General features: G+C 42.8%; 1 protein-coding gene across 1 annotated transcript in view; it reads left to right on the forward strand.

Moving 5' to 3' along the window:
* Nucleotides 1-26,687, forward strand: part of LOC111141726 (SLX4 interacting protein) — a 198,104-nt gene that overhangs the window by 94,601 nt on the left and 76,816 nt on the right. Inside the window, 1 exon segment of the mRNA XM_022494515.1 lies at nt 25,797-25,886. Coding sequence (XP_022350223.1) covers nt 25,797-25,886 — 90 coding nt within the window.

Here is a 26,687-nt window from a genome sequence, read left to right on the forward strand (position 1 = left end):
AATTATAAGTTTAGGATGGTGTCTAACAAAAAGATTCATATATTGTCTACTGCTTTCCTTTTATTACTAGTCCAGTTTCAGGTGGAATATGTGGATATAATTTTCCTCTCATGGTGATGAGTTATTTAATTTTTATAATCCAATCATATATTTTGTTCTTTAGCCTTATGGTAGAAGAAGATAAAATAAATGGCTCACTGTTGGAAACTCATTCTCATCACTTTCTTTTTTTTTTTTAATCAAATACTAGTTTTGTTAGAATTTCATATCACTAAGAAAGAAGGAACAGCAAATCATTGAAAATTCAAGGACCCTGTTTAAGAATTCAAGGACCCTATTCCATAACTGATATTATGTGAAATGTTCTTTTCAATTCTAGTCCACCTGGATAGAAACCATCTTAGGCTAAAATTAGCATTATCCTTGTTGCTGGGAGAATTTTATGAGTGCAGGAAGCCTTTTCAGTCTCTGCCCTCAGAAGAGACTCATTATGGCAGTTGTTTCTATTTCTCTGCTGATGGAGAACTCCAAGACCACCTGCAGCCCCCAGAGCTGCCACCTATGGGACAGGAGTTGGGAGTCAGCCAGAGGAGTTGGCACTGTGAAGATTCTGGTTTTCTCTGCTGTAGCTTTGGCTGCCTAGCCAGTACTCAGCCCTGGAATGTGGTGCTTACCGGAAGTTCTAGGAATCCATATTGGGACGTCGTTACAAATAGGCTGACGCTTCATTTAATATTTAAAGGAATCCACTTTGTAGTAAAAACAAAACCAAACAAAAAAACTGCCCAAAAGCTTTGCAGGGGGATAAACAAAGACTCCTTTTTTGGAAACAAAAATAGCATACAAAGGCTTTCATATGTTACCTGCCCCAGAGTTTAGCAAAGCAGTGTCTGAGACACAGATTTGGAGTTTTGAAGCAAAGTACTGCACTGGTTGAAACTGTCATTTATCAGTTAGTCTTCATGCTTCTGGTATGAGTTTGTGTGTTCAGATGATTCAGTGAATTTTCGAGCTTTTTCCTTTGTGAGGTCTGTTTGCACATTTGGAAAGATTTGTAAACATGGTACCATTGGTGTTTTGTGCCTTTGCGCTTTTGATTTCCTTCTGAAGCTGCCACCATGACGTTAACTTTGATGAAGTTAAGAGTGTAGAAGAAAATGATTACCAGTGGTTAATAACGTCCCAAAGTTTTAGGAGTTTGGGAAGAGTGCCCATTTCCATGAAGAAGTCTGAGAGCTCACATGGGGAGAAGCTCCCTGACCACATGTAAATTGAGAAATAGATTTCAAAATCAGTTTTGATTAAAATGGGAATTTGAGCCTGTCGCTGAGAAGCAGCCATATTTCTATAAATTATTTATGGCATGAGCATAAGGGTTTGGTGTAGAGGCTGTAGGCCTTTTTCCATTTTGCTTCAAAAACTGTTTTGATTATAAAGAGAAAGTAATGAATTTTGGTGTTGAAACAAATTTTTAAAAGGGAGGTTTTAGTTTTTTAGTTCCTAAAGTGATTCCAAACTGGAAAAATAAGAAGTGATTAGTAAATACTTTCACCAGTAATAACAACCAGTGTTGCAGCTGGATTGGATGTAAAAATAGAGATTATAGAACCCTGATGAACATAGTTTATCATATTAGACACATATTGAGACATTTCTAATAGTGAGTAGTACATCAGTGGCTTAAGGAGCATGTATTTGTAGCGTGTTCTGCTTATTAATACATATTTAGATGTTGTTCCTGGCTAAGTAGGTTATAGCGTATCTTTCTGTTTAGACCATAATGGAAAGCCCACTGAGCAATGTGATAGGAAGAAGGGTCCTAGGAGACAGGTTCTGGGCTTGGACCTCTCCCTACACCTTGGGGGCTGTCTTGATGTGGGATCAGACCCTCACTCTCGACCTGCTGCCTGCTCTACCTTTTCAGTGAAGTTCAGGTTCATTTAGGAAATTGGAAGTTTAGACTGACAGGTACAGAAAATGTTAGTGCTTAAAAAAGTGAATGCTTGAAAAGATGGTGTGTTGTCTGCTGTCACTGTACAGGGCTTGATGTATATGTTACAGGTCACCATTGTATATTCTTTGTCTTCTCTGGTCTTATTTTTGCCTCTCTCATCTGGCATGGGCTGGAAGAAGGGGATTCAGTCTTCTATGACTTCAGTGTTTCTCTAATTGTTTTCACACATTTTATTTATTCAATAAATATTTAGCATTTGCTTCCCATGTACCAGAATGGTTCTCAGCTGAACAAGACTGACACGTTCATGGTGTTATGGAGGTGACATTTGAGGGGAAGACAGACATTGCACAAGGAAAAACACAAGATAATTTCAGATACCAGTATGTGTGATGAAGAAAATAAAATCTGGTAGTTTGATGGTGAGTGACTAGAGGTGGCTCCAGTTTAAACAGGATGGCCATGGGTGCCTGGGTGTCTCAGTTGATTGAACGTTCGACTCCTGATCTCAGCTCAAGTCTTGATCTCAGGGTTATGAGTTCAAGCCCTAAGTTGGGCTCTACTTGGTGTATAGAGCCTAGTTTAAAAAAAAAAAAAAAAAAAGAATTAAATAAGATGACCAGAGAGCCTTTCCGGAGAGGAGCATTCCAGGTAAACAGTCAAGTAAAAAGAGCTATGTGCCTCCCCAAGGGTCTGGGAGTAGTGATTTCTAGGGAGGAAACCTCAAGAAGAGGCTTTAGGATGGAAACACGTGGCATTTGAGAAGAACAGATTTTGCAGCTTTTCCATCTGTATTAGCATGCTGTCTCTCCCTAGGATTCTCAGGAGAGTTTTGATTTCTTTACAGCTTTTATCCTCTGTCATTGTAAATGCCCTCCTTTGGTCTCATTTAATTCTCATTGCTGCCAATGAACAGTTTCTGACATTGCCTCCCGGAAGTTGTTTGTACTTGCTGCCTTTATGTAAACTCCTGGTCTCCTTGGAGTCATCCAGATGTTTCTCTGGTTGACTGCAGTGGTCTCCAGAGTTATGTGGGCAAGTGCCACGTTGAGGGAGCACTTAAGTAATCCACTGTGCTGGGGAAGAAATATGAGAACTTTTATCTGCCTTTTGATTGACATCAGCGCCCTCGCGATGAGGGTGCATGTGAGGGTCCTCTGGAGGTGACAGGAGGGAGGGAAGGGCTCCCCTCCTGAAGGTGTGACTCTGGTATCTTCAGCTTGCCAGCTTACTCTCATGGCTGGGATATGGTGTGGTTATTTCAGAAACTATAACTGGTCTCCAAGCCCCACCTCATGCCACCCCCACCGCTGTGGCATTTTGTGAAAATAACCAACCTTTTGAATACGGGTTCACATCCTTTCAGTATTCCCCCCGCTGCCGCCAAGATGAGTGGCTATACCCAAGCTGAAATTGGTATTCAGAGATAATCTATAATGGGTAGAAACTGACCCCCCCCAAAAATATGGACTTTTTTTTTTTTTTAAAGATTTTTTTTATTTGTCAGAGAGAGAGAGAGGGAGAGAGAGCAAGCACAGGCAGACAGAATGGCAGGCAGAGGCAGAGGGAGAAGCAGGCTCCCTGCTGAGCAAGGAGCCCGATGTGGGACTCGATCCCAGGACGCTGGGATCATGACCTGAGCCGAAGGCAGCTGCTTAACCAACTGAGCCACCCAGGCGTCCCAAAATATGGACTTTTATAAGCCACAGGCAATATTTTTTTTTGTCAAGAGGGAGAAACTTCAGTATTGCAAAACCTCATAAAAGTTGATATTTCAGAATACCTGCTTTCGATGCAGTATTTTGGCTTGGTTTGCTCCTTTGGTAGTGGTTCTCCAGGTAGACCTTCCTCCAGCCCTTTTCTGGGAGTGGGGGTGTTTGTGCAGAGTACAGAGTACATCTCAGCTAAAGGGTGATGATGATGGTGAGAGGATGGAGGGCTTCTGCTCCCTGCCAGAACCCACAGATCAGGTTTGAGCCTAGGAGGGTGGGGTGAACAAGGCCAGAAGCTGAGATCAGGAGAGGATTTGTAAGATTCTAGGTACCCTCAGGGTCACACTGGGACCCAGGAAGGAGAGCCGGCCCAGAGTTGAACGGGGCACACTCCATGCTTCCTTCCTTCCTGCAACGCACTTGTGAGCATCTTCGATGGGCCAGGCACTGCTGAACATTAGGGCTTTAGTAACTAGCGGAAAATAGATGCAGACTTCATCATCTCGTGGAAGAATCTGGTAGTCAGATCATGACAGGGAAGCAGGAAAAGTTGCAGTCTTGAACTGTTGTTTCAAAGAGAGGCACATGATGCTGTTGGCGAGGGGAAGGGTGGGACGCCTGGTCTGGAGCCCTCAGGTTTCCAAGAGGAAGAGGCATTGAACCAAGGCTGAATAAAAAGCCTCAGTGGGAGCCCAGGGGGAGCTGGGTGCAGGCAGGGTTGGGGAGTGCCTTCCAGCAGAGCCAAGGTCCTATCTCTTTTGTTCTCTGCTCTGTGTTCAGCTCCTGGCACAAGGCTGGTGTCTGGTATATGTTCAGTAAATAAAAATTAAGTGAATGAAGGCCAGCAGTGAGTGCAGAGACAGTGGATTGACATGAGGCTGGAGAAGCTGGCAGGAGCCAGACCTCACAGAGACTTGTAGCTAAAGAGACCATATATATGGGTTGTTGTGGAAATCAGGACAAAAGGGGGCGGTGCTATTAATAGTTATGTTTGGATACTAGGGCATGAAATGAGACTAAAAGGCAAACTAGGGTATATGGCTAGCCTCTTATAGGCCACTGTAAGGAATTTATTTATTTTTAAAAAGAGTTTATTTGTTTATTTGACAGACAGAGATCACAAGTAGGCAGAGAGGCAGGTGGGGGAGGGGGGAGGAAGCAGGCTCCCCGCTGAGCAGAGAGCCCGACTCGGGACTCGATCTCAAGACCCTGAGATCATGACCTGAGTCAAAGGCAGAGGCTTTAACACACTGAGCCACCCAGGCGCCCCCACTGTAAGGAATTTAGTCTTTTTTTTTTTTTTTTTTTGAGAGCCGAAGGCCTTTCAGAAAGTTTTCAGCTTGAATTTGAATGGAGGGGTGAAGGCAGGGCCAGCCTTGATCACTCTGGCAACAGTCTGGTAGCATGTTGAAGGTGAGCTGACTCAGGGGGTCATGGGGGACTGGTACAGTTAAAGGCCTGGCAGGAGGAAGCAGTGGCTTGAACTGGAGGCCAGGATGGTGGGAGGCAGGGGAAGGACACACAATGTGGTGATGGGTTGCACAGGGCTGGTCAGGAAAGGGAGGCGACAGGGCTTCAGAACTGGACAGATGTTGGGGGCTGCTGGCTGATCCAGAACAGGGAAAAGGAGCAGGTCTGGAGAGAGTGTATCATTTTGGACAGGCGGAAAAGTCAGGGAGTGAAGGTGTGAACTTAAGAGCTTTCATTCTTTGGCTTGTGAATTCCCAAACTAGGAGGTAGTAATGCAACTTGACTAGTGTGGCGTGTGCTCACGCTCCATCCCTCTTCACACTACCCCCGCCCCTCCCACCTGTCTATTCACTACTCGCTTATGCCTGAAATTTGATGAGCCAAAAGCAAAGCCTTTCCTTCGTTAGAACTGTTTAAAAAGCAAACATGGAGTTAAGTCTGCAAAGCAAAGTGAAGCATTTGTGAGGGAGAGGAGGTTGGGGAATGCTTCAATTAGAAAAGCTCAAAGACCCTGAGCTGGAAAAGGACTGCTGGAGAGGAAGAACTTGGAGACACTCATGAGGGAGAAAAGGATTGCAGAATTGAGACTCCAGCATAGGGGTCTGAAAAGCTTGGGTACTACAAGTGAACGTGAATCAGAATTTAGGATGGCTCTTACAGTTTCTCTCAGTTGCAGACTTCTAATGTACTATTTATATAATATTCGCTCTTTGGAGATCTTTAACAGACCCTCTTGTTTTTGGAGTGGGAAGAGTTTTGTGGCTGGCATGACCAGGGAGAGAGGATAACTTCAAAATGTGTTGGTTGGGTTGCAGTAAGCGATAGTTCTCCATCATCAGTTGGAAATATTGGAATGATTTGGTCTTGCAGCTGCCTGTTAATTCATTCCAGAAAACAGAAAGGCAAAGGGGCTGGTCTTTGCCTCAAGATACTCAGAAGCCATCAGTTCTGCAACCCATTGCCTGGGTCTGACTCCCTTGGCAGGTGACACCTGGCCTAGAGGTAACTGTCACAACTTGAAGGCATGCCCTCGGGGCCGCCATTGCCCTCTTCTGGTAAGGAGCTCCTGCTACAAGCGTGTGGAGTTCTACAGAGCGGGAGAATTCAGGCTCATTTTTCACTTTTGGTCAACGGTGCCGTGCCAGCTGGCATGAATCCCTCAAGTGAAATGAGTGTTTGGTTTGAAATGTTGTAATGTGTACTCAGACCATGGAACCATGTGAGGGGCTAACCTTATTTACAGTTTTGGCTTGTGGGGGCTACCTTAGATATCCATATCATTTTCCACAGTTGGGGCACTTTCTCTTTGGCAAAAAAGATTCGTTTCAGCCTCTTCTCTGCCTATGAAACCCTGTCTGACTGCTTCATTAGCTAACACATGTGTGAATTTGCCTCATCAATAATGGCAGCAAATGCAAGGGACATGGTTTTAATAAAATTTTAGTATCTAATATCTCTGAAGCATTAGGGCACCGAACATTATAAGCCTGAGATAAACAATTCCTATTCAATAGAGGTTTTGTAGCATTTCTTGGTGACATATTTACAAAATTTATCATTTAGAGATGAGTTTATGTTACATGGTAAAACTTAAGAATATATTAATACAACTCTATTGGAAAGGGGCAATGAGAAGTTGGGGTTACTGTGATGATTTATGCCACAGCTAAAGGACAGTTCCTGTTGTCCAACTGCTGCTTATTCTTCTCTGATCTGTCTTTGGGTGGCATCCTCTCTTTCTGTCCCCAACAGAAGGTGAGCACTCAGATGAACTCAGTGGGCTTTGCTGTTTAAAGGAACCCTGTCGTGACTCCCTAGAATGGAAATATTATTTTGTGAGGCATTTAAGCATGCCCTTAGCATAACCCCTTTTAAAATTTAGGTTTTTCAGTAACCCATTAAGAAGCTCTTGGCATTTAAAATCTGAAGAGTATCACAAATAAAAGCTAGCACCCATACTTGTTTTGGTCACTAAGATCTAAACACACCAATGTTGTTCTTTTGAAGCTGTAGCAATCTGATAATTACAGTTCTGTTGGTCAGTGTAATTTTTCTAGAAATTCAGTAGTCACAGGACAGGCATCTAATAGTCACGATCTCATTATGATGTGAATGATGTGTGAGAAAAGTCCTTAAGTACTACCCCACCCACCTCTGTGCAAAGACCCCAATGCAGATTTCCTGAAGTAAAAATAGTTAGATAATTGTCTGTCAAGAGAATGGGCAGTACTCATTTAGATTTTTGTAAAACTAAGGATATAGTCTGTTTCTCAAAATAGCTCTTCAGAATTCCTGCATTTATCCTTTTTTGTTTCCTTTCTTTTTTCTCTCTTTCATTCATTCATTCATTCATTCATTGGTTTAGGTCTTGTATTAGTGATACAAGACTGCTTCAGAGAGTGGGGCAGTCTGTCAGTTGGTCAGGTGATGAATCATGGAATTGAACTATTTTACCAAATTAAACCTTTAACCCTATATATTAAAAAAGCCCTTACCGACAAAGTCTGGCAAGGTCAAGACTAAGAGGACCCTCTTTTTCTAGATAGTTAGCAAGATGAGCAGCAGCCTCAGCCCTCTCTTCTGGCTGGGCATTTTGTAGGACTTCTTTGACTCTGGACCATTCGCCCCTCTCTCTCTTCCTCCTCTTAGCTGGCTTCAGGTCCTGGCAAATTCTCCAGTGCCTGAGATGTTAGCTGGCTGCATATAGTAATTTCTAGAGCAGGGTTTCTCTGGTTGGGGACTAATGATGATATGGACCAGGCGATTCTTTGTTGTGGGCTGTTCTGTGCATTATAGAATGTTAGCAGCTTTTCTGTAATCTCTCCCACTTAGGTGCCAATTGTGACAACTATAAATGTTTCCAGACATCGCACATTGGGGGTGGACAGGTGGTGGAAGATGTTGATTTTGCCCGAGAACCATACTCCTGGATTATGAATGATATATTCCTTCTTTGTTAGCCTTATTACTTGGAGGTACACCGCACTGTCACACTTAATCAGTAGGTACTGATGTAGGACACACGGTGTATTTTAGCCAGGAGGTTCCTTAATTTGAGGAATTCAGGGTGGGAAATAGGTTTCCTGTTGAGGGCTAATGCCCAAGGCAGAGTTAATCAGGAGGTACATACCAAAAATAATTTGATTTAGCTTCTTTCTTCTCACCAAGAAAAATATTTAGTTCCCTTTTTTATTAAATTAGGAGCAGGCATCATAAAACTATTTCATAAGAATAACTAACTCTAAACTTTATACTTGTCATTTTAAGGCAGAGATAATGAGGGAAGCCTAGAAGCAGGCAAATGATGTGTAGAGATGAGGAAACAATTTGATTTGCAAAGAAGGAAAATGAATTTGAGGAGAAGAGAAAAAAAATTGAAGGAAGGAAGACGTTAGACTTTAAATGTTTAAGAATCATTCCGTGTTATCTTGTAGGGTTCTCATTTCAAAATTTATTCATTCATTACCCACAGTATTTTCAGGGGATTAGCAGACTTACCAGTGTTCACAGATCTTTAGTTACTGTAATTAGTAAATCTTCAGAGAGTTCTTGGACAGAGAATGAGAGAGAGAGAGAAAGAGAATGAGAATGTGTGGTTTGCTGGTACAAGGAAAATTATTATACTTTTGTTTGTGGTGGAAAAAAATGACCAGTGAAATATCATCACCGAGGGGTAAGTGGAATCCAGCAGATGCCAGGGTCTGCCTCCCTGTCTCTAGTTTGTAAGAGTGTGTGTAATCTCCAGGTTGAGATAGCTTGAAGGTGATCTTTTCTGCCGTGGTTCTCAACCCAGCTAGCATATTACATCAAATAGGGAGCCTTCAGAATATACTGGTACCCAGGCCCCATCTCGAGAGAATCTAATTTAATTGGTCTGGGGTAGAATTGGGACATGATCTTTAAAAAATTCCCCCAAGTGATTGTAAGGCGCTGCCGGGGTTGCAAACCCCTGTTTCTAGACCAGTGATTTCTCACAGTATGATCTCCGGACCAGCAGCATCAGCATCTCCACCACCCATGAGTCTGTTAGAAATGCAAATTCCTGGCCCCACCTAAGGCCTACGAAATCAGAAAACTCTGGGGGATGAGCCTTTGCAGTCTGTGTTTGTGAATCACCCGTGGTGAATTGGATGCATGCTCGGTTTTAGGAGACAGTGTTTCAGGCAGTATGGGTAGTGGTACTTGGAAGACACCGAATCCCAAGAATCAAGGGTGTATATATATAATAGTGCATGTTGGAGAGACTGCTGTAAGGTCAATGCTACTGTCTTCAGAGTTCAGTCGCCTCAGGAGACTTTTCACTCATCCAAGGAGGAATGCCTGGGAGCTGTAACTTTCCACTGAGAGCCTTCACAGGGCTTAATTGCTAACGTGTAGGTCGCAGCTGATACCGAGTTGTGCCTCCCACTTGTTCCAACGAAGCTTTCAACCTCACTCTCAATATTCTTAATTAATGATCTTCAGCTTCTGAAGCCATTTCATCAGTGGGTCTCCTGTCCCAGCACGTTTCCCCTGTGAACAGTCCTTGAAGAGGGTGTTATTCCCAGCAGTCAATTAGAAAAGGAAAGTAGATGGGGCTCTAAACAAGTCCTGTGACCAATTAACCACCTCCCTTTATTCCTCTTTGTAGTTCTTTAAAAATGGGTCAGGGGGAGAAAAAAGTCCGGCTCTCACCAGCAGACCTCGCCTGTGTTTGTCTAACATTCTTCTATTCCACTTGGTATTTCAATTTCCTGCCTTAGGCATGAATTGGTTGAAAATTCCCTTTGAACTCTTGCTCATTTTGTAGAAACTTGATGAAGTAGTGATGAGAGTAGTTAGGGGATTGTGTCCTGAGCTCTGAGAAGCAGAGCAGAGTAGGAAGGGAAATTCAGCACCAAACTTTAAAGGTTCATTCTTGGTGAAAGCCAGGGGCTTAGGAACGATTATTGTGGCTGTGATAATAATTTTAAGAATTCTCCTTGAATCCTGTTCTCTGATTGGATAGAGCAAGGTCACAGGGAAAGGGGTGAGAGGTGAAGGGAAACTTAAACTTCTTAATCCTCTAATTGGCAGTAACAGTTTTTATTGCTTCATTTTCTGTTTATGAGGAAAACACCTTTACATAAAACAGTTCTATTGGATCAGCACCATCCTTGGTAAAGTTCATAGAAATTTCCCAGGTTAGTCCCTGTCATTCCCTCACATTCTGGCTTGCGGAGGCTTCTGGAATTCCCTGCGGGATGGGAATCCCCTTGCATCACTGGATACTTCCTAGTATGGGGTTCCCAATATTGTTTGCTCTTTTGGTTTTATTCTCTCACTGAAATAATAGAACCAGGATTTCTCAACAAGGAATCGCTTTAGGGAAGTATCTATGCTGTCCAGTACAGTAGCCACTAGTTTATGTGAGCTATGTAAGATAATAAATTAATCGCAAATAAACCAATTTAAATTAATTAGAATGAAATAAAATTAAAAATTGGCACTGGCATCATTTCAGGCCTTGTGACTTAACATATCAACACAGATAAAGAACATTTCTGGGGTGCCTTCCTCAGTTGGAAGAGCATGTGACTCGATCTAGGGGTTGTAAGTTTGAGCCCTATGTTGGGTGTAGAGATTACTTAAAAATAAAATCTTTTTTTTTTTTTTAAATAAAATCTTAAAAAAATTTTTTTTTCAGTCACCAAAGAAAGTTTTTGGGCAGTGTTGGTCAGTTTTGTGACCCTCATTAGTTGAGATACTAAGGTTGAGAACAAGGTATCATTATTTGTTAACTACTCCCCGTTTATTCTTTAACTCTTGTTTGTCATTGTACTGTATTTTCTTCTCTTTGAATTTAATCCTGACAACATCTCTGTGGGAGCCCTAACCCCATTTTATAGACAAGAGAGTGAAGACGCAGAGGCTGAAAAACTTGCCCCAGACCATACAACCATGGAAGGTACAGCCAGTGCTGGGCCACTCGCCTGCCTGATTCTAAAGTCCAAGCTTTCTTTTGTTAAAGTGTCTCTCTCTCTCTTTTTCAAGATTTTATTTATTTGTCAGAGAGAGGGAGAGAGAGAGTGTGCGCACAAGTGGGGGACTGGCAGGCAGAGGAAAAAGCAGGCTCCCCGCTGAGCAGGGTGCCCTGTGAGGGGCTCAGTTCCAGGACTTTGGGGTCATGAACCTGAGCTGAAGGCAGATGCTTAACCAACTGAGCCACCTGGGCATCCCTGGTAAAGTGTCTCTTAAGAAGATAAGTTCTCTGGCTTCTGAGGTCAGGAAGCCCGTATCTTTAGGGGTACACTAAAACACTCCAGACCAGTAACTGATGGTGCTTTGGGTGGTTTAAGTGGCTAAGTGATAAAATGGAGCAAGTCAGTAGCACATGTTTTCCTGTGTAATTTTCATCACTCCTCACAATTAGACCAGTGACCTGTGATAACAGTTTGTGCAGTTATCCATTTCATGTGCTTTATGCTTTGATCTCCTGGGTTGGGTGGTGAGCACACCTCTTCCCGTGGCATATCATTTTCCCATCGGAAAGTCTTGCTCATGTGGTTTTCTCACCTGCTTCTCTATTTCTTAAAGCCCTAAAGAACTAAAAAGGATTGTTTTTCCACTTTTAAACGTCCTGTTAAGGGGCGCTTGGGTGGCTCAGTCAGTTAAGCATTTGCCTTCAGCTCAGGTCATGATCCCAGGGTCCTTGGATTGAGTCCTGTGTCAGGCTCCCTGCTGATCGGGGAGTCTGCTTCTCCCTCGGCCTCTGCTGCTCCCCCTGCTTGTGTGCTCTCTCTCTCTCTGTCAGTGAATAAATAAAATCTTAAAAAAAAAAAAAAGTCCTATTAATATTATTTCATCCTTTTTTTTCTTTTTAAAAAAGTGAATCATTCTGCTTTTTTCAGTTTATCATTGTAATATGATTTTAAGCGTCATTCTTAGTCTAATAGTTTGTCTCACTGTGTATATTGAAACTAATTGAACATTAAATACGTAAAGCATAGCCATCATAATGTTTATTCTAGCTGCTACTGTCAAATAATCTAAAATGAATTTGCCATCATTGACTGCCGCAGCATTATGTTGCCCACTCATAGGGCTGACTCTTGCCTAAGAGTAGTACCTCTGTGCTTGGATGGTTGGTTTTTTGGAGTCAAAGTTTGGCTGTTACATATACCCTTGTTAAATTCCATTTGGTTAGATTGATCTAATTACTTTCTTTAACTCATCCTCATAACCTGATTTTAAGTGTCTCTGAATCACAGAGATCCAGTTTTTTGGTTTGGGGGTTTTTTGTTTGTTTTTTTGCCAGATCATTTTTGCTACCCCAACTATTCACTATTCCATCCCATGCCATATCATCCACCTTTTTTGTTGACACTGTATCTTCATACCTTCTTTCAAGGCACTTCCAAGAATATGGGTCAAGGAAGAAGTTCTTTATCATCTCCCTCCACGTTGCTTTTTAGCCATTCATGGCTCCTGTGGTTACGGCTGTTGAACTAGTTAGGAAGCCACCTAATCATTGTTTCTTCCACCCCTATTTTTCTGGTTTTTCTTTACCGGCATTCATTTGTGTTCATTCACAGATTCATTCATTAATATTTATTGAGCTCCTTCTGTGCCCCAGGAAGACCCTTGTGGAAGTAGAACTGTTAGGGCTTTGCTAATAGATGAGGTGTAGACTATGAGAGAAGAGTGGCGCTAAAGATGACTCCGTGGTTTTGGACCTGAACAGCTGGAGAGCAGAGTTGCCATTTACCAACCCAGCTTTAGCAACACCTGGTAGGAGCAGGTTTGAGGGTAAAATATCAGTAGTTTGGTTTTGAGCTTGTTAGGTTGTAGATGCATGTTTGACATCCAAATGGACATGTCGAATGTATATATGTGGAGCTCAGGGGTGGTCTGGACTGGAGCAGGAACTCTAGGTGTCATCAGCATGTGAACTGAAGCCTGGACACTGGTGAGGGTGTAAGTGGAGACAGGAGAGGTCTAAGGACTGAGCTCTGGTCAGTTTAGATTCAGTGTGATGGGGATGAATGAGCAGAGGAGACTGGGAAACAGTGGCCAGGGAAGAGGGAGGAGAACCAGGAAAGCAGAGTATCCTAGAAGTGAGGGTTTGCAGGGGCATGTGGAAGAACCACTTTCTTACATGGCTCTGAGAGGTCAAGTAACATGAGGACCAAGAACAGACCATTGAACCTGGCTATGTGAAGGTCATTGGCAAAAGGACATCATGGGAAACCGTCTGATGGTTGAGGTTCACATCTGCTTTGTCAGCCAAATTTCACCAGTCGTTGCAGTCTGGGAACCTTGTTAAAGAAGAAAATGAAGTTAGTTTTTCATACCTTAGGTTTTCTTCCAGATCCCTCTAATCTGATAGGGATGAAGTTTGTAGTTGCCAAATCTCCCTTTCTCCCCTTTTGTAAATTGCAGTGTCATTTGCTTCTCTCTAGGATCTCTCTGCCATTATCTCATCCTTTCTGTGGCCAGGCTATGTACAATGCTCATCCTCCTTGTGCCCTGGGACAGCTTCCCTCCAGCCCAGTGATCTGACTTAAAGGACCTCCCTGTCTGTATGGAGCTTGCAACCTCCTTCTTTTCTATTTCTGCCAAAGGTGCCATCTCAGTCTGACAGTTAGGTCATGTCTTGCCGTTGGATCTCTATCACCATCTTTATCATCCTAAGCCAGAGATGAGTTTTTAAGCTTCTCAGCAAGACATTATTGTATCTGTGGTTCTCGAGCCTGGCCACACATCACATTCACCTCTAGAGGATTTTTATGTTTTCTTTTTAGGGAAAATCATAATTTGAGTGTTTTAGAACTCTAAGGGAATTATTTTATCATTGTGATAAAATTGTGATGTTCTTTATTTGTGAATTTTAGAATTATAATATTTTCACAACTCTGGCGTGTTGCCACTTTCCATTGTTTTATATGGTGAAGCCTGATTAGATTTTTCCCCCTTCCTTTTTATTATAACCTCTAAAAATTTCCTGTATCGTACTAAGAATGCCACAGATGGTCTTCAAGGAGACACAGTGATCTACAGCAGTGGTTCTTAAACTTGATCATCCACCAGAATCTCCTAGAAAACTTGTTTATAAAACACAGGGCATCCTGAAATTCCCCATTGGCTGGGTCTGCATTTGCATAGCAGATGAGCTCCAGCAGATTCTGATGCTGCTGTACTTTGAGAGCCAGGGCTCTCTGTCTAGGCTCCAGTGGGTAAATATCCTTAGGGTTGTGCACACAGATTGCTTTCCTGAACTGGCAGAACCTGGAGAATAAGTATGACCAAGGGCAGAGATGAGGCTTGCACTTGACTTGGTTGGGTCTCTGTGAGGTTCTGGTAAGCCTGAGCTGTGTTGAGGTAGAAGCTTTTCATGTGCCATAGGCATCAGGAGGTTCTCTCTCAGAGCTTGTGTTTTGGTTTGTGGCCATATACTTGAATTCTTTGTGCTCTCTTGTAAAGGTTACTTGTAGCCTTATCTTTGGCCTCTAAGTTGCTTTCAGAATCACCACTTAGCCTGACCCAGTTTACAAGAGCCACCGTAGCCCCCTTTGTCAACAAAATGTACACACTTTATTACGCATCTAGTTAAATGACAACTAGATTGAGCAGAGAGTGCCTGTCGTAGCTTTATCTGGCAAGTCCTTTGTTATATTTGAAAGCAGATTGAGAGGATTCCAGAGAAAACACACTGATGTAGAAGATTCCTTACATTATTTTATATTTAACCAAATAAACAGAATTCCTCTAAGTTACCCACATTCACCAGAGTATTCGTCAAAAAATCTTTGTCCCAAGGAAGTCAGAAAATGTGTCATCTATCTTGTATCTCCCTTCCTCTTTCAAGAAATTGCCCTCCAAGATTGACCACCCTTTTGAACAATCCACGAATTGTAGGCGTTGGTCACTAGAGGAATATTTACAAGTTTTTTTCTTTTCTCATTCTGATTCATTTAGAATTGGTCGCAAATTTCTTTAACTCATAGGCTGCACTGCTTTTGTTCTTGACATCGAAGAATGTCCAGATTCTTCAGGGATGTGAAAGAGTATTTTCTCAGATGTTAATTTTTAGAGACTTAAAGCCAAACCCACATTCCAAAGTTTCTTGATAGCACATATGCTGGTTAAAGTTGTGAGGGGTATTCATGGAGACTAACACCCCTGTTGTTTATCAAATCCCATTTTCCGATTGCTAAGTGGTTGGCCGTAATTGGTGCTGGGCACACTCATGACGGCCTAAATGTAGCTGTGAATGTTGCTTGTCTTTCTAGCCACTTAAGACTCTCTCAAGACAAGTTCCCTATAGACAAGCACATAATAATTTCTTTCAGGTTATCTTCTCATTTCACATTCTCTGTTGCAGAAATATGTGAGAGGAGAGTTCATATTTTTACTTTGTAATCTGCTGTGATTACACACCATCTGCTCTTCTTCTAAGAAGCAGTGTGTGGCCAGAGTAAAACTAAATGAAAGAATTACGAGGCATTTATTATCTCTTAGTAGGAGTAGGTGGAAACCTGTGCCCTATCTGTTTGTAAATCTTACGGATCTGACAATTCAGTGTTCATTTAATATGCCCTGGAATTTGAAGCAAATTCTACCTTGGGAGGTGGAAAAATCCCCAAAACAATCCATTGAGCTTTTCGTAGGGCTGGCGCCGTGCTGAAGCTTTGCACCTGCAGGCCCTCATTTCATGTTCATACACTGCCATGAGGAGTTTTCACCGCTGTCCCCATTTCACATTGCAGGCGCTTCCTCTGGTCTGGGAGAACTGAGGTGCAGGGCAGGGGGTTAAAGTCCGGTCTGGCCTACCCCCCCAAGACGTTGCGGTCCTCGTTGCTGCACGCGCTCTGCACACACCACGGGCCAGTCCCCTGAGGAATAGTGGCCTGCCGGTTACATTTGAAAGAATAATGTCTTGAAAGTATCAAAGGGAGTGGCTGAGGCCTTATTCCTAACTGCACTCTTCCTGCCCTGATGGGTTTTAGAGTCTGTGATTCAGCCCCAAATGTTTCTTAAAGGTTCCAATGGCATCTGTTAAATTTAAGCATTGTTTTATAATATATACCACTTTAGTTGGCCTTTGCTTTATTTCCAGCAGGGCTTTACTTCCCTTCCCCAATCTTACCCGGGAAGACTGTGAGTCACTGTGTGAGCACTCTAGGCCAGAACCCCCAAACTCCTTTTAGTAGGAGACCAGAGACAATCTACTGAAGGATATCAGCCTCTTACTCTATGATTCCTACTTGTCATCAACCCCCTTAGCTCTGCTTTTCTGTGTTCTTTCTCATTCCTTCGTGACTTGCTTCTCACCCATGCTTCTTTCCCCATTCATAACATCCATAACAATAAATCTCTTAAGAAAAACAAGTAACTGAAGAGATGTATATCCCTGACCTGTAGCCAGTAGTCCCACAACAGACACTGGACAGGAGAGAGAAACTCCCTCCCCTTCTGATTCCTTTTCACTTGAGACAAGCCACCTCCTCCCCTGTGTCCCCCTCAGCCAGTAAACAGATGACTAGTCAAAGAACTAGTCATCTGTTTGCAACCAAGGAAGGCCTCCCACATGGTCCCTTTATGGGGTTTGAGCTCACACTGTCAGCCAGGGTTTTGCCGATTGTTCTGCCTGATTGGAAGGTGGGAAAATAACTGTGGCATGGAGGGTTGGGTCTCGCAGCCTGTTTTCTGGAGTGACACTGCTCTGTTCATAAATGAGGCCACCTTAGTCACAAGCCATGAGATTGATTCTGTGGTGTTTCTTATTCTGAGGACAGGGTGCAGGTAAGAGGGAGGTAATCCTTCCTAGCCACAGAACAAGGCAGACATTTAAGTAATTTTTTTTTTAAGATTTTATTTATTTATTTGACAGAGAGATCACAAGCAGGCAGAGAGGCAGGCAGAGAGAGAGGAGGAAGCAGGCTCCCTGCTGAGCAGAGAGCCCGATGCGGGGCTCGATCCCAGGACTCCGAGATCATGACCTGAGCCGAAGGCAGCGGCTTAACCCACTGAGCCACCCAGGCGCCTCCATTTAAGTAATTTTTATCATTGATGTATTTTTTTAATTCATTTAACAAGCACTCTTCACTGTCCTCTCTGTGCCAGGCCCACTTTGAGCAGTGACAGCCCAAGGTTGACAGAAGGCAGCTCTTCCCCACGGGCAGCCTGCGGGAGATGGATGTACGCAGCCATGTGTTTACAGCCTGTGATGATTCCACAACGGAATCAGGAAGAAAGTGCTATGGCAGCAAACAGAAGCTTATTCCTGCCTGAAAGGTGTCAGAGAATGCTCAGGGGAAGGACTCACTGGTTGTTGAGATTTTTCCTATTGTGCTTGTGTGACCCGTAGCGAGCTGAGGCAGGATGAGTCAACGTGCCAGACTCAGTGTGGCCCTTTCCTAACCTACACATGGGGGCAAACGTGTGCAAATAGAATCCAAACAAAGGTGGTAAACTGAAACACAACCAGGAGGTGGGATCTTAAGGTGGAAGGCACCTCAAAGGAGACCAAGCTATGGCCCCCCATTTTACCCAGGGGGAAACTGATGCCCCGAGAAGGGAGGTGGCACACCCCTCTGAAACTGGGGCATCATCAGAAGGGATTCGTGGCCTTGGACTTCCTGTGTGAGGCCCTTCTCCTGTTTGTCATCCAAGGGCTTTCTCCAGGCCTTCTCTGTGTGCTGTGATCTTGAATTCGGGCTGTGTGCTGTTCTGTTACTAAGATTATAGTGTTCCTTCTACCTGGCCTGCCAAGCATTGCCAGGTTGGCAAGGCACCACACCAAACAAAACCTAACCATGATCACCAGGGATCTTCTAAAAGCAAAAGAGAGCAGAGCTCTTCGGTTTCTCGGTGTTTCCAGAACACTGGCCGGTGATCACGTTATGACTTTCTGGGTTATCATGAATGTCAAGTGCAACAATGTACAGGAAGAGCTTCACGTAGTGTCCGGCACACAATAAATGCTCAGTGAATCTTCACTCTCGTTCTTGCCAGTTTGTTCACCCTAGAGTTTTTGCAGTTAGATTAAGGAAACGGTGTATTCCGATGGAATGACTCTTTATTCTCTCCTTCCCTGACCTGTCCGCTGGTTTATCGTATATGCCATTCTGAAGTACATTGCTGCCTTTTCTTGAATGTAAACTTAAGCTTGGATTCCTTGGGTGAATATTGTAATAAGGAGCAGGCCAAGGGGCTTAAATCGACAAAAGCTTTGTGTTGATTTTTCCTCCGCTTTAACTCTCCGGGTAAGGACTGTTAGTGTCCGGGGACCACTGTTCCTGCGCCCCCCCCCCCCCCCCCCTGCCCCACCTTCACTGTGATTTGCTGCCCTCGTGCTCTGCTGCATTCTTTGCCTTCCCCTTTTCCTTCTGCCTTCTACCAAACTAGCCTCCTGCTGCAGTCCTTCTGTAGACGGGCTTTGCTACTACCCAGCCCTCTTACCCAAAAGGGCATCCCACACCAGCAGCTTCAGCATCTGAACTCAGTGCCTTGCTTCCAGGATGGAGTGAGTTGCTCTGCTTAGGAAAGGGAGCTGAGTGACTCCGTGCAGAATCCTTGGTTCAGTCCCCTGGCCCTAATGGATAGACACGGCTGCCAGCGCTCACCCTAGAGGGAACAGGTACAGTGGGGTGGGCCCAGTCTAGGCAGCCTTACAGCCTTACATGTGACTCCATGTGGCTTCTGGAAGCGAGTCCTTCGAAGTAATGCATGGCAGTGGGCTTTGGAGTCTAAGAGATTTGGGTTTGATTCCTGGGTCTGTTACTTACTATGTCATATTGGACCAGTCCTTATCTTCTTGGATTCCACTTCCTTATCTATAAAATGTGAATAACAGTTGTGTTCTTTCATAGGTTAGTGGTGAGGATTAATTTGAATACTATAGGTAAAGCTTAACACAATGCCTAGAACATAGGTGCTCTGGAAACTGTACTTTTCCTTTAAAAACCATGTGGCTTTTTAATTCCATGTTATACCAGATGTGCAGTTTATTTTTATATGAAAATATTTAATATGTTCCTTAAAGCCTTTTAGTGAAGTTGATACTCCAAGAAGAGAATTGCCGTGTTGGTTTTTTTTTTTTTTTTTTTTTTTTAATGAAAACCTTTGGGAGAAATGTCTTTCTAGATGTAATATTTAGGAATTATTGAGTTATCCTCAGATGATTCATTCTAATCTTATGGACTCTGTTTGGCTTTCCGTCTTTTCCATTGGAAACTAGCAAACTGAGAGCCAAATGTTGCAGAAACCTACAACCACGGTGGGAATATTGGACATATTTACCGTTGGTTTTATTTTATGTTTCTACCCTTGTTTTTCTTGCTTCCTCTATTATTAGTTTTTGCCTTGTTAATCCAACCTGCCTTAAATCCTTGGTGACAGGTGAGGATACAAAGCCACTGACAGAGTGGACCCATCTGGATGAGCCGCCTGGGGAAAGCCCCATGAGTGTGTGACACTACTCATGTGCCTGGAGCATCATTTTTGCCCTTCCTTCTCCCACACCCAACCAACATCCTCTTCTTTTTCTTTTGAGTTTCTCTCAAATCTACCCCTTTGTCTTCGCCCATCGCTCTCCATTGTCTCTGACTTGGGTTTTGGGGGTGGCTTTACACCCTGTCTGCATGGTTCTATGGTTTCTCCCCGCCAGTGCATGCACCACACTCCTACCTGAGAGAACTGTCCAGCCCACAGGTCTTCTTGTTTCCCCTTGGCCTGCCCAGTGGAACCTTCTTGCCCTGTTGGCCTCTTCTGCTGATGTTGCCATGTGTCTGCTTACCGGACTCTTTTGTCCCCAGAGCACACCAGCCTATCCAGGCCTCTTTCCCTGGGTGGGTGCTGTTTATTTTCTTTCTCCACCTCCTGCCATCTACCTCAGGACTTAGCTGAGAGGTCATACCCCTCAGCCCTGGCCTCCCTCGGACAGAGTTACAGTGTGGCCACATTTGGTCCTTGGGCGTACGCTGTGGTTACGCTTAACTGTAGTGCTCTGTTGCTGCCTCAAGTTCTGGCCAGCGTCCCTGTGAAACTCAGTGGGTGCTGAAGGAATGAGTGAATGAGAGAGAGAGATAATATACATGGATCTTGCTATTCTGAGCCTGCTTCTGAGATACTGCATGTATGAAAAATGTTAGCATTTCCACCTTTATTTTACACTTAGGGTAAAATTAGAAATAGGATCATCCACTCCTGGCAATGAGTTTAGGGCAAAGTAATTGTAGGATCCTCGTATTATTCCTTTTTTCAAACTATAAAAAATGACTGCCACTGGTGATGGTGTAGTCGTTGCCACTCTAGAATAAGGAGAGAGGAAGTTGTTCTATAATGCATCAGTGTCCTGGGCTGAATTGGAACAGCCATGTCCCCAGCATGGGTTTAGCACCCTCACTTAGCAGATAAGGCTGTGGTTTGCCCAAAATTCAGAGCCCGTTTATCTCATCTTTGTTCACTCATTGCTTTCTTCCTTCTATCAAATACTAAGTAAGCACGTGCCCTGTTTCCTTCTCCTTGAGAAAGACTCTTCAGGCAGAGGAGTGGTATCCTGGATGCTGGATGCTGCTCTCACTGAAGATTAAAGCTGTGTGTGTACGCACACACACACACACACACACACGCACGCACACACACAATATTAGCACTTGTTGTAAGCTGATCCACAGTGTAGAGTCGAATGAGATTGGGACCCTGTCTGTCTACACCAAGGGACTAACAGCCTAGCAGGGGCAGCTCCTTCATAGAACAGCCATTTTGTGCAGGAATAAATAAGCATGGGACGCATATGCCTGATCCAGAGTGGGAGGTGACAGACTGTTAAGAAAAGCTCCACAGAGATGTCCATGCCCTTGCTAGGGTTCAAGGAGGCATAAGAGTTAGTTCACTAAACACAGGAGCATTGAGGTATGTTAGAAGCAGAGGGCAGAAACAGTACATTTGTTAGAGATTACTCTGATGGGCGCATTGAGAGTTCATGAGACACCAAGAGAAGCAGCTCTAATATTCCAATTGGGAGATGATAAGAGTTGCAGAACAAGAGACAGGGGTTTGTTTTGCTCTTTAAGAAGTAAAATCGACAGGACTTGGTGACTGATTGTGGAGGGCTAGGGAAAGGGAGGAGTTAGAGTTGACTCCCAAGCTTTTGGCAGAAACCTCTGGGCGGAGGGGCCTAGAAGCTGGCTCAGACCCTGGCCTGTTGACTCACAACCCTGGTTATGGGATGCGAAGCTTTTTCTAGTAGCCTTTCGTCTGTTAAAGAGATAACTTGGCCTGTGTAAAATGAGCAGCTCTGGCCTGAGAAAGAAGTGATGGTTTGTGTGTTCCTCCTTTCTAAAGAGAGAGCTGGACAGTTTATCTGCTGAGAGCTGAAAATGACGTCCTAATTAAGGAGAAGTGAAGGGTGAAGGCTGTGCTTCTGGTAGCAGTAATGTCTGTTCACTCATGGGAGCAAAGCAGAAAAGCTTTGAGAGCCGGGGACTTTAGAAAGACACAGTCCTGCTGCTTAGCGTGGGAGTTTGAGAGAGCTCTTGCTAGAGAACTCAGAACTGCTGGAAGCAGGGAGACTCCTGCTGTTGCGGGGCGGGGGGCAGTGGGGAGACTGCACACGTGCCCGGTGGTGGAGTCTGGCTGAAATCCAGGAAAGTTCGAACACCAGAGTAAGAGTCCATGATTTGGTTGAAAGAAAGAGACATTCTAATCAGTCTGTTTATAATCAAACTTACACTAGGTGTTTTTGTCATCAAAGTTATGAAATGATGAGAAAATACCTGAGTTGGACCTTGCTACTTAATTTTGTAGAAAGCTACTGTTAAGTACTATTGATTCAGATTGTTTGAGCATCACTTTTTTTTTAAATCTCTTTTAAAAGATATTTTTGCGAATGGAGAAGAGGATGTAGAGAACTTGGTTTGAGGAGTCAGGATTAGACACTTGCAGGAAACCCAGGAAGATGTGCGTAAGGCATATCCTGTTGCTTTGGAGAGGCTCTTGTTCTGTCTGTGGAGCCTCAACAGGTCTGTGATAGAATTCACAGGGTCAGTGAACTTAGATGGGAACAAAATTACATCTTTATTTTAACCAAATTCTAATCAATTTATTATTTTTATTATAAGTTAAATATTTATTTTAAAGAGAGCAAGTGCATGTGCATACTGGAGGAGAGGCAGAGGAGAGGGAGAGAAAATCTCAAGCAGACTGTGCTGAGTGTGGAGTCAGACACGGGGCTTGATCTCACAACCCTGAGATCATGACCAAGAATTGGGCACTAATTGACTGAGCCACCTAGGTGCCCCGTAAGTTAAATATTTAAAACACGTAGTATTTGCAGTATACGTCACCATTAGAATCAAAGTTCTTTTCGTATTATATTAAAATTGTGGCACATATATCGTTTATGCTTACCACTACTTTGTATTTATGGCAGTTATTAGATCTGCCACTATGTGAGAAGAGCCAGTGCCTTAATAAACAAGTACATACATTACTAAATCACACGCAAAATTTTCTTTTAATTTGGATAAACATGCTTCAGTCAAATTGGTGTCTTTTTTTTTTTTTTTTTTTTTTTTTAACTCCTATGCATTGTGTTTCATGCATTTAAAAACATTATTCTGAGCAGATGTCATCAGCTTCACAGCTGCCCAAAGAGGTCCGTGGCACACTAAAGGTTAATAACCTCTGGCTAAGAGCATGTAGTTGTGGCATATGACCTCCACCTGGTGGCAGCATACTCCTTAAAGGTTAAATCTATGATCCGCATTGTGAAGAAACTTTTAAAATAACAGTATACTTAAGTATGGTTCTCAAATAGTTTTGACCACAAATCCACAGTAAGAAATAGGCTTTACGTCATAACTCATTATACTCATACATAAGTTTCACAAAACAAGACTTGACCTTACCATGTAACATATTGATATTTTTTAATCTATTCAAATATTCCCTTTGATTCTCTTTCTTTAAAATAAAATACTGGTCGTAACACAGTATACTGCAGTTCAGTGGGTTACACTGTTTGACATCGTAGGAGACCCTCTTTCACCATATTGCGTGATTTTTTTACATGGGGAACTTCACTTTGGTGTTCCCCGAAATACCCATACATTTTGAGGGACATAATACATTTTATATAACTGTCAGTAGATATAAATCTGCTTTTACACAGCTTTTAAAAAATTATTTATTAGTGATGTCTAATTTCTATACGCTGAAATGAACTAATCTTCAGCATATAATCCAGCAAGATATAGAACATCCCATCACCATGCAACGTTCTTCTGTGCCTGTTCTCACTCAGTTCCATCCTAAGTAATCACTATCTGATTTTTTAAAAAAAAAATAATTAGTTAATTAATTTGACCGAGAGAGAGAGAGAAAGAGAGAGAGAGAGAGAAAGCACGCGCGGGCACGCAGGCAGGGGGATTGGCAAGCAGAGAGGGAGAAGCAGGCTCCCCATTAAGCAGGGACTCCCATGTGGGGCTCAGTCAGCGGCAGGACGGGAACCTGACCTGAGCGGAAAGTAGCCACTTAACCAGTTGAGCCACCCAGGTGCCCACTGTCTGATTGCTTTGACCACAGATTTAATTTTGCCATTCTAGAATCATACAATATGTATTCTTTTTGCCTGGCTTCTTTTGCTCAACATAAGGTGGAGATCACTCCATATTGAGTTTATCAGTAGTTTTGTGAGGAGCAGTCCATCGAATGAATGTACCACACCTTGTTTATTCTCCTGTTGATGGACTTGGACTTTCTGTCTTAGCTATTATGAATAAAACTTCGACAAGCATTTGCATACAAGTCTTTCTGTTCACATGTTTTTCTCTCGATAAATACCTAAGGTGGAATTGTTGGCTTAGTCAGTAAATTAAATGTATGTTTAACTGTAGGAAACTGACCAACTGTTTGCCAATGTGGTCGAACCATTTTATATTTCCACTAGCAATGTATGAAAGTTTGGGTTGCTCCATATCCTACCAACATTTGGTATGTCAGTCTTTTTAATTTTAGTCACTTCAGTAGGTATGGAGTTGTATGTCTTGGTAGTTTTAATTTGCATTTGTCTGATGACTGATGTTGAACACTTTTTCATGTGTTACTAGCTGTTTGTTTATTTTGTGAAGTATCTATTCAAGCTTGGGTTGTTTGTTTTTTTAATATCGACTTGTAGGAGTTCTTTATTTTGGATGCCAGACCTTATGTCAGATATATGCATTTATGAATATTTTTTCTCAACCTGTGACCTGCATATTCATTTTATTAATGAACAAAGATTTTTAATTTTGACAGAGTTCAATTTAATATTTTTTTTTCTGTATTTTGTACTTTCTGCATCCTAAGAAATTTTTTTGTATTCTAAGTTTGGCAAGACAGTTTTGGTTTTTATATGAAGGTCTTTCATCCATCTCAAATTCATTTTTGTGTATGGTATGATGTAAATGTCGAGTTTTCTTTTCTTTTCTTTTTTTTTTTTTTAAAGATTTTATTCATCTATTTGACAGAGACCACAAGTAGGCAGAGAGGCAGAGAGAGGGAGGAAGCAGGCTCCCTGCTGAGCAGAGAGCCTGATGCTGGGCTCAATCCCAGGGCCCTGAGATCATGACCTGAGCCAAAGGCAGAGGCTTAACCCACTGAGCCACCCAGGTGCCCCCGAGTTTTATTTTCTTAACATATTTATGTTTGGTATTCTCGGGTCATTAGTCGAAAATAATTTCCTTTCACCATTGAATTATAGCACAGAATTTAAAAAGGAAAAAAGAACTACTGAGCCAAAGAGGTGCAGAAATGCCATTTTCCTATGGGCCATCACTGACCCTTTGGACCTTGGAGACCGTCCCCAGCCTGCAGTCTTAGTCTCCTATTCCTTTCTGAGTCAGCTCATCCATAGTTATCTAGAGATTTTTAGAAATCACTCATAAGGTGTGAGGATTTATAAGGCTATATTTTACAGGGTCTAAAGCTGTGCCACAGAACAGCTAGCCACATACGGCTGTTTAAATTAAAGTTCAATACAGTTTAAAATTCAACTTCTCAATCATAGTAGCCACATTTCACGTGCTCAGTAGCCACACATGGTTATTGACTACCCTATTGTACAGCGACAGAAAGCAGGATTTGGACAGTTTTATAGCATATTTTAATGAGACTAATTTAGTTTTGATAACTGTCAGTCAGCATCTACCTTCCTCTCATTGGTTCTTTTTCATTTGTCCTCACTTTCATTTCTATTCTAAGATGTGCTGCCTCGGCTATTCCTTTTGTCTGTCTAAAAATGCAGTCGCTTATAGCTGTTCCTTCCTACTAGAAGAAAAACTTTCCCTAACTATCCACAGAACCCTTCTTTTCTGGAGCCTACCCAGGACTGACCTATTTGACTTCTTTCAGTGTCTGATAGTCTTCCAGCTGCTATGGATGTCTTGAACAATCCCCTTTCAAGGCGTGGCCCAGAGATAGGTATTTTGTCTTTACTATCATGACTAAAATTATATTTCTCCTTAGCATTTCTACCCTAAATATTAAACTTGCAAAAACTGGTAGGTTTATGATGCGTAGCCCTGCCCCGTAGGAAGGTTTCTGTCCACTAGGGAACTTTGTTGCCATTTCATCATGAGCAACCACATAGGAATTTGTGAGATTTTCTCTCATTGTTTGCTGGGTGTGAGCTAACTCTGCCATTAATGTCTTTCTAGTGTGGGAATTTTGCTGTCCTGGTCGATCTTCACATACAGCCACAGGGTTCAAACAAAGATACCAGCTGGTTTTCTGAACAGAAGAAAGAGGTACCACAAAACTTTTCACTGTTTAAATGCAAATGTCTGCTGCTAGAAGAAATATTAACTCTTTCCAGCTTTCATTTTCATTAGTGAGCAAAAAATAAGGAATGATACTTAACCCTTGAGAAACGGTTATATTCCCAATGACAATGTTATATTCCCTGAGAAGGTAATACATCTATGTATTTCATAAGCTATATTATTTAAACTAGGACTTTTCTACCTCTTTGTTTTTGGGGAAAGGGCTCATTATAGTTAGAAGACGGCTGTAAAGTGAGGGTTCTAGGCAAGCAGGGATTTTAATCTAACTGGTTGTAAAGGACAGGCTGAATCCCTGAAGTAGGCGTGGGGTGACCCAAGACTGATCTTTTACAGCTCGAAATCAAATATTATTTAATTCTTAAGTTCTCATCGTCCACACTTTTGTCTTCCACTGTACTTTTTTTAACAGGCATCTTTGATGGCAAGCGTGGAGGTGTTTGACTATAGTCCTTCTCACTGTGATCAGTCAGGGAGGTGGATGGCTGGGGTGGTCATGGGTTTGATCGCCCTGGGCCTCAATTTCCTTATTTGCAAATGAAAGAGTTGGACCAGAGGCCTCTGAGTCACTCCTAGCTCTCAGTTTCCATGATCCCACCCCAGTGCTGCTGTGGCGGAAGGTTGGAGAGGGCATCTGGCTCTCCTCACGTGCTCTGCTTCCTTCTCCATGTCCTTGTACTAGAGAGCGGGGAGCGCAATCATGAGGCAGCAGCTTTCACATAACTGTCAGAATATTATAGCACTTTGTGTCCTCCGTGATCCTCACCA

The sequence above is a fragment of the Enhydra lutris genome, unplaced genomic scaffold (assembly GCF_002288905.1).
Source record: "Enhydra lutris kenyoni isolate GAN:26980312 unplaced genomic scaffold, ASM228890v2 scaffoldscaffold6, whole genome shotgun sequence".
Lineage (NCBI taxonomy): Eukaryota > Metazoa > Chordata > Mammalia > Carnivora > Mustelidae > Enhydra > Enhydra lutris.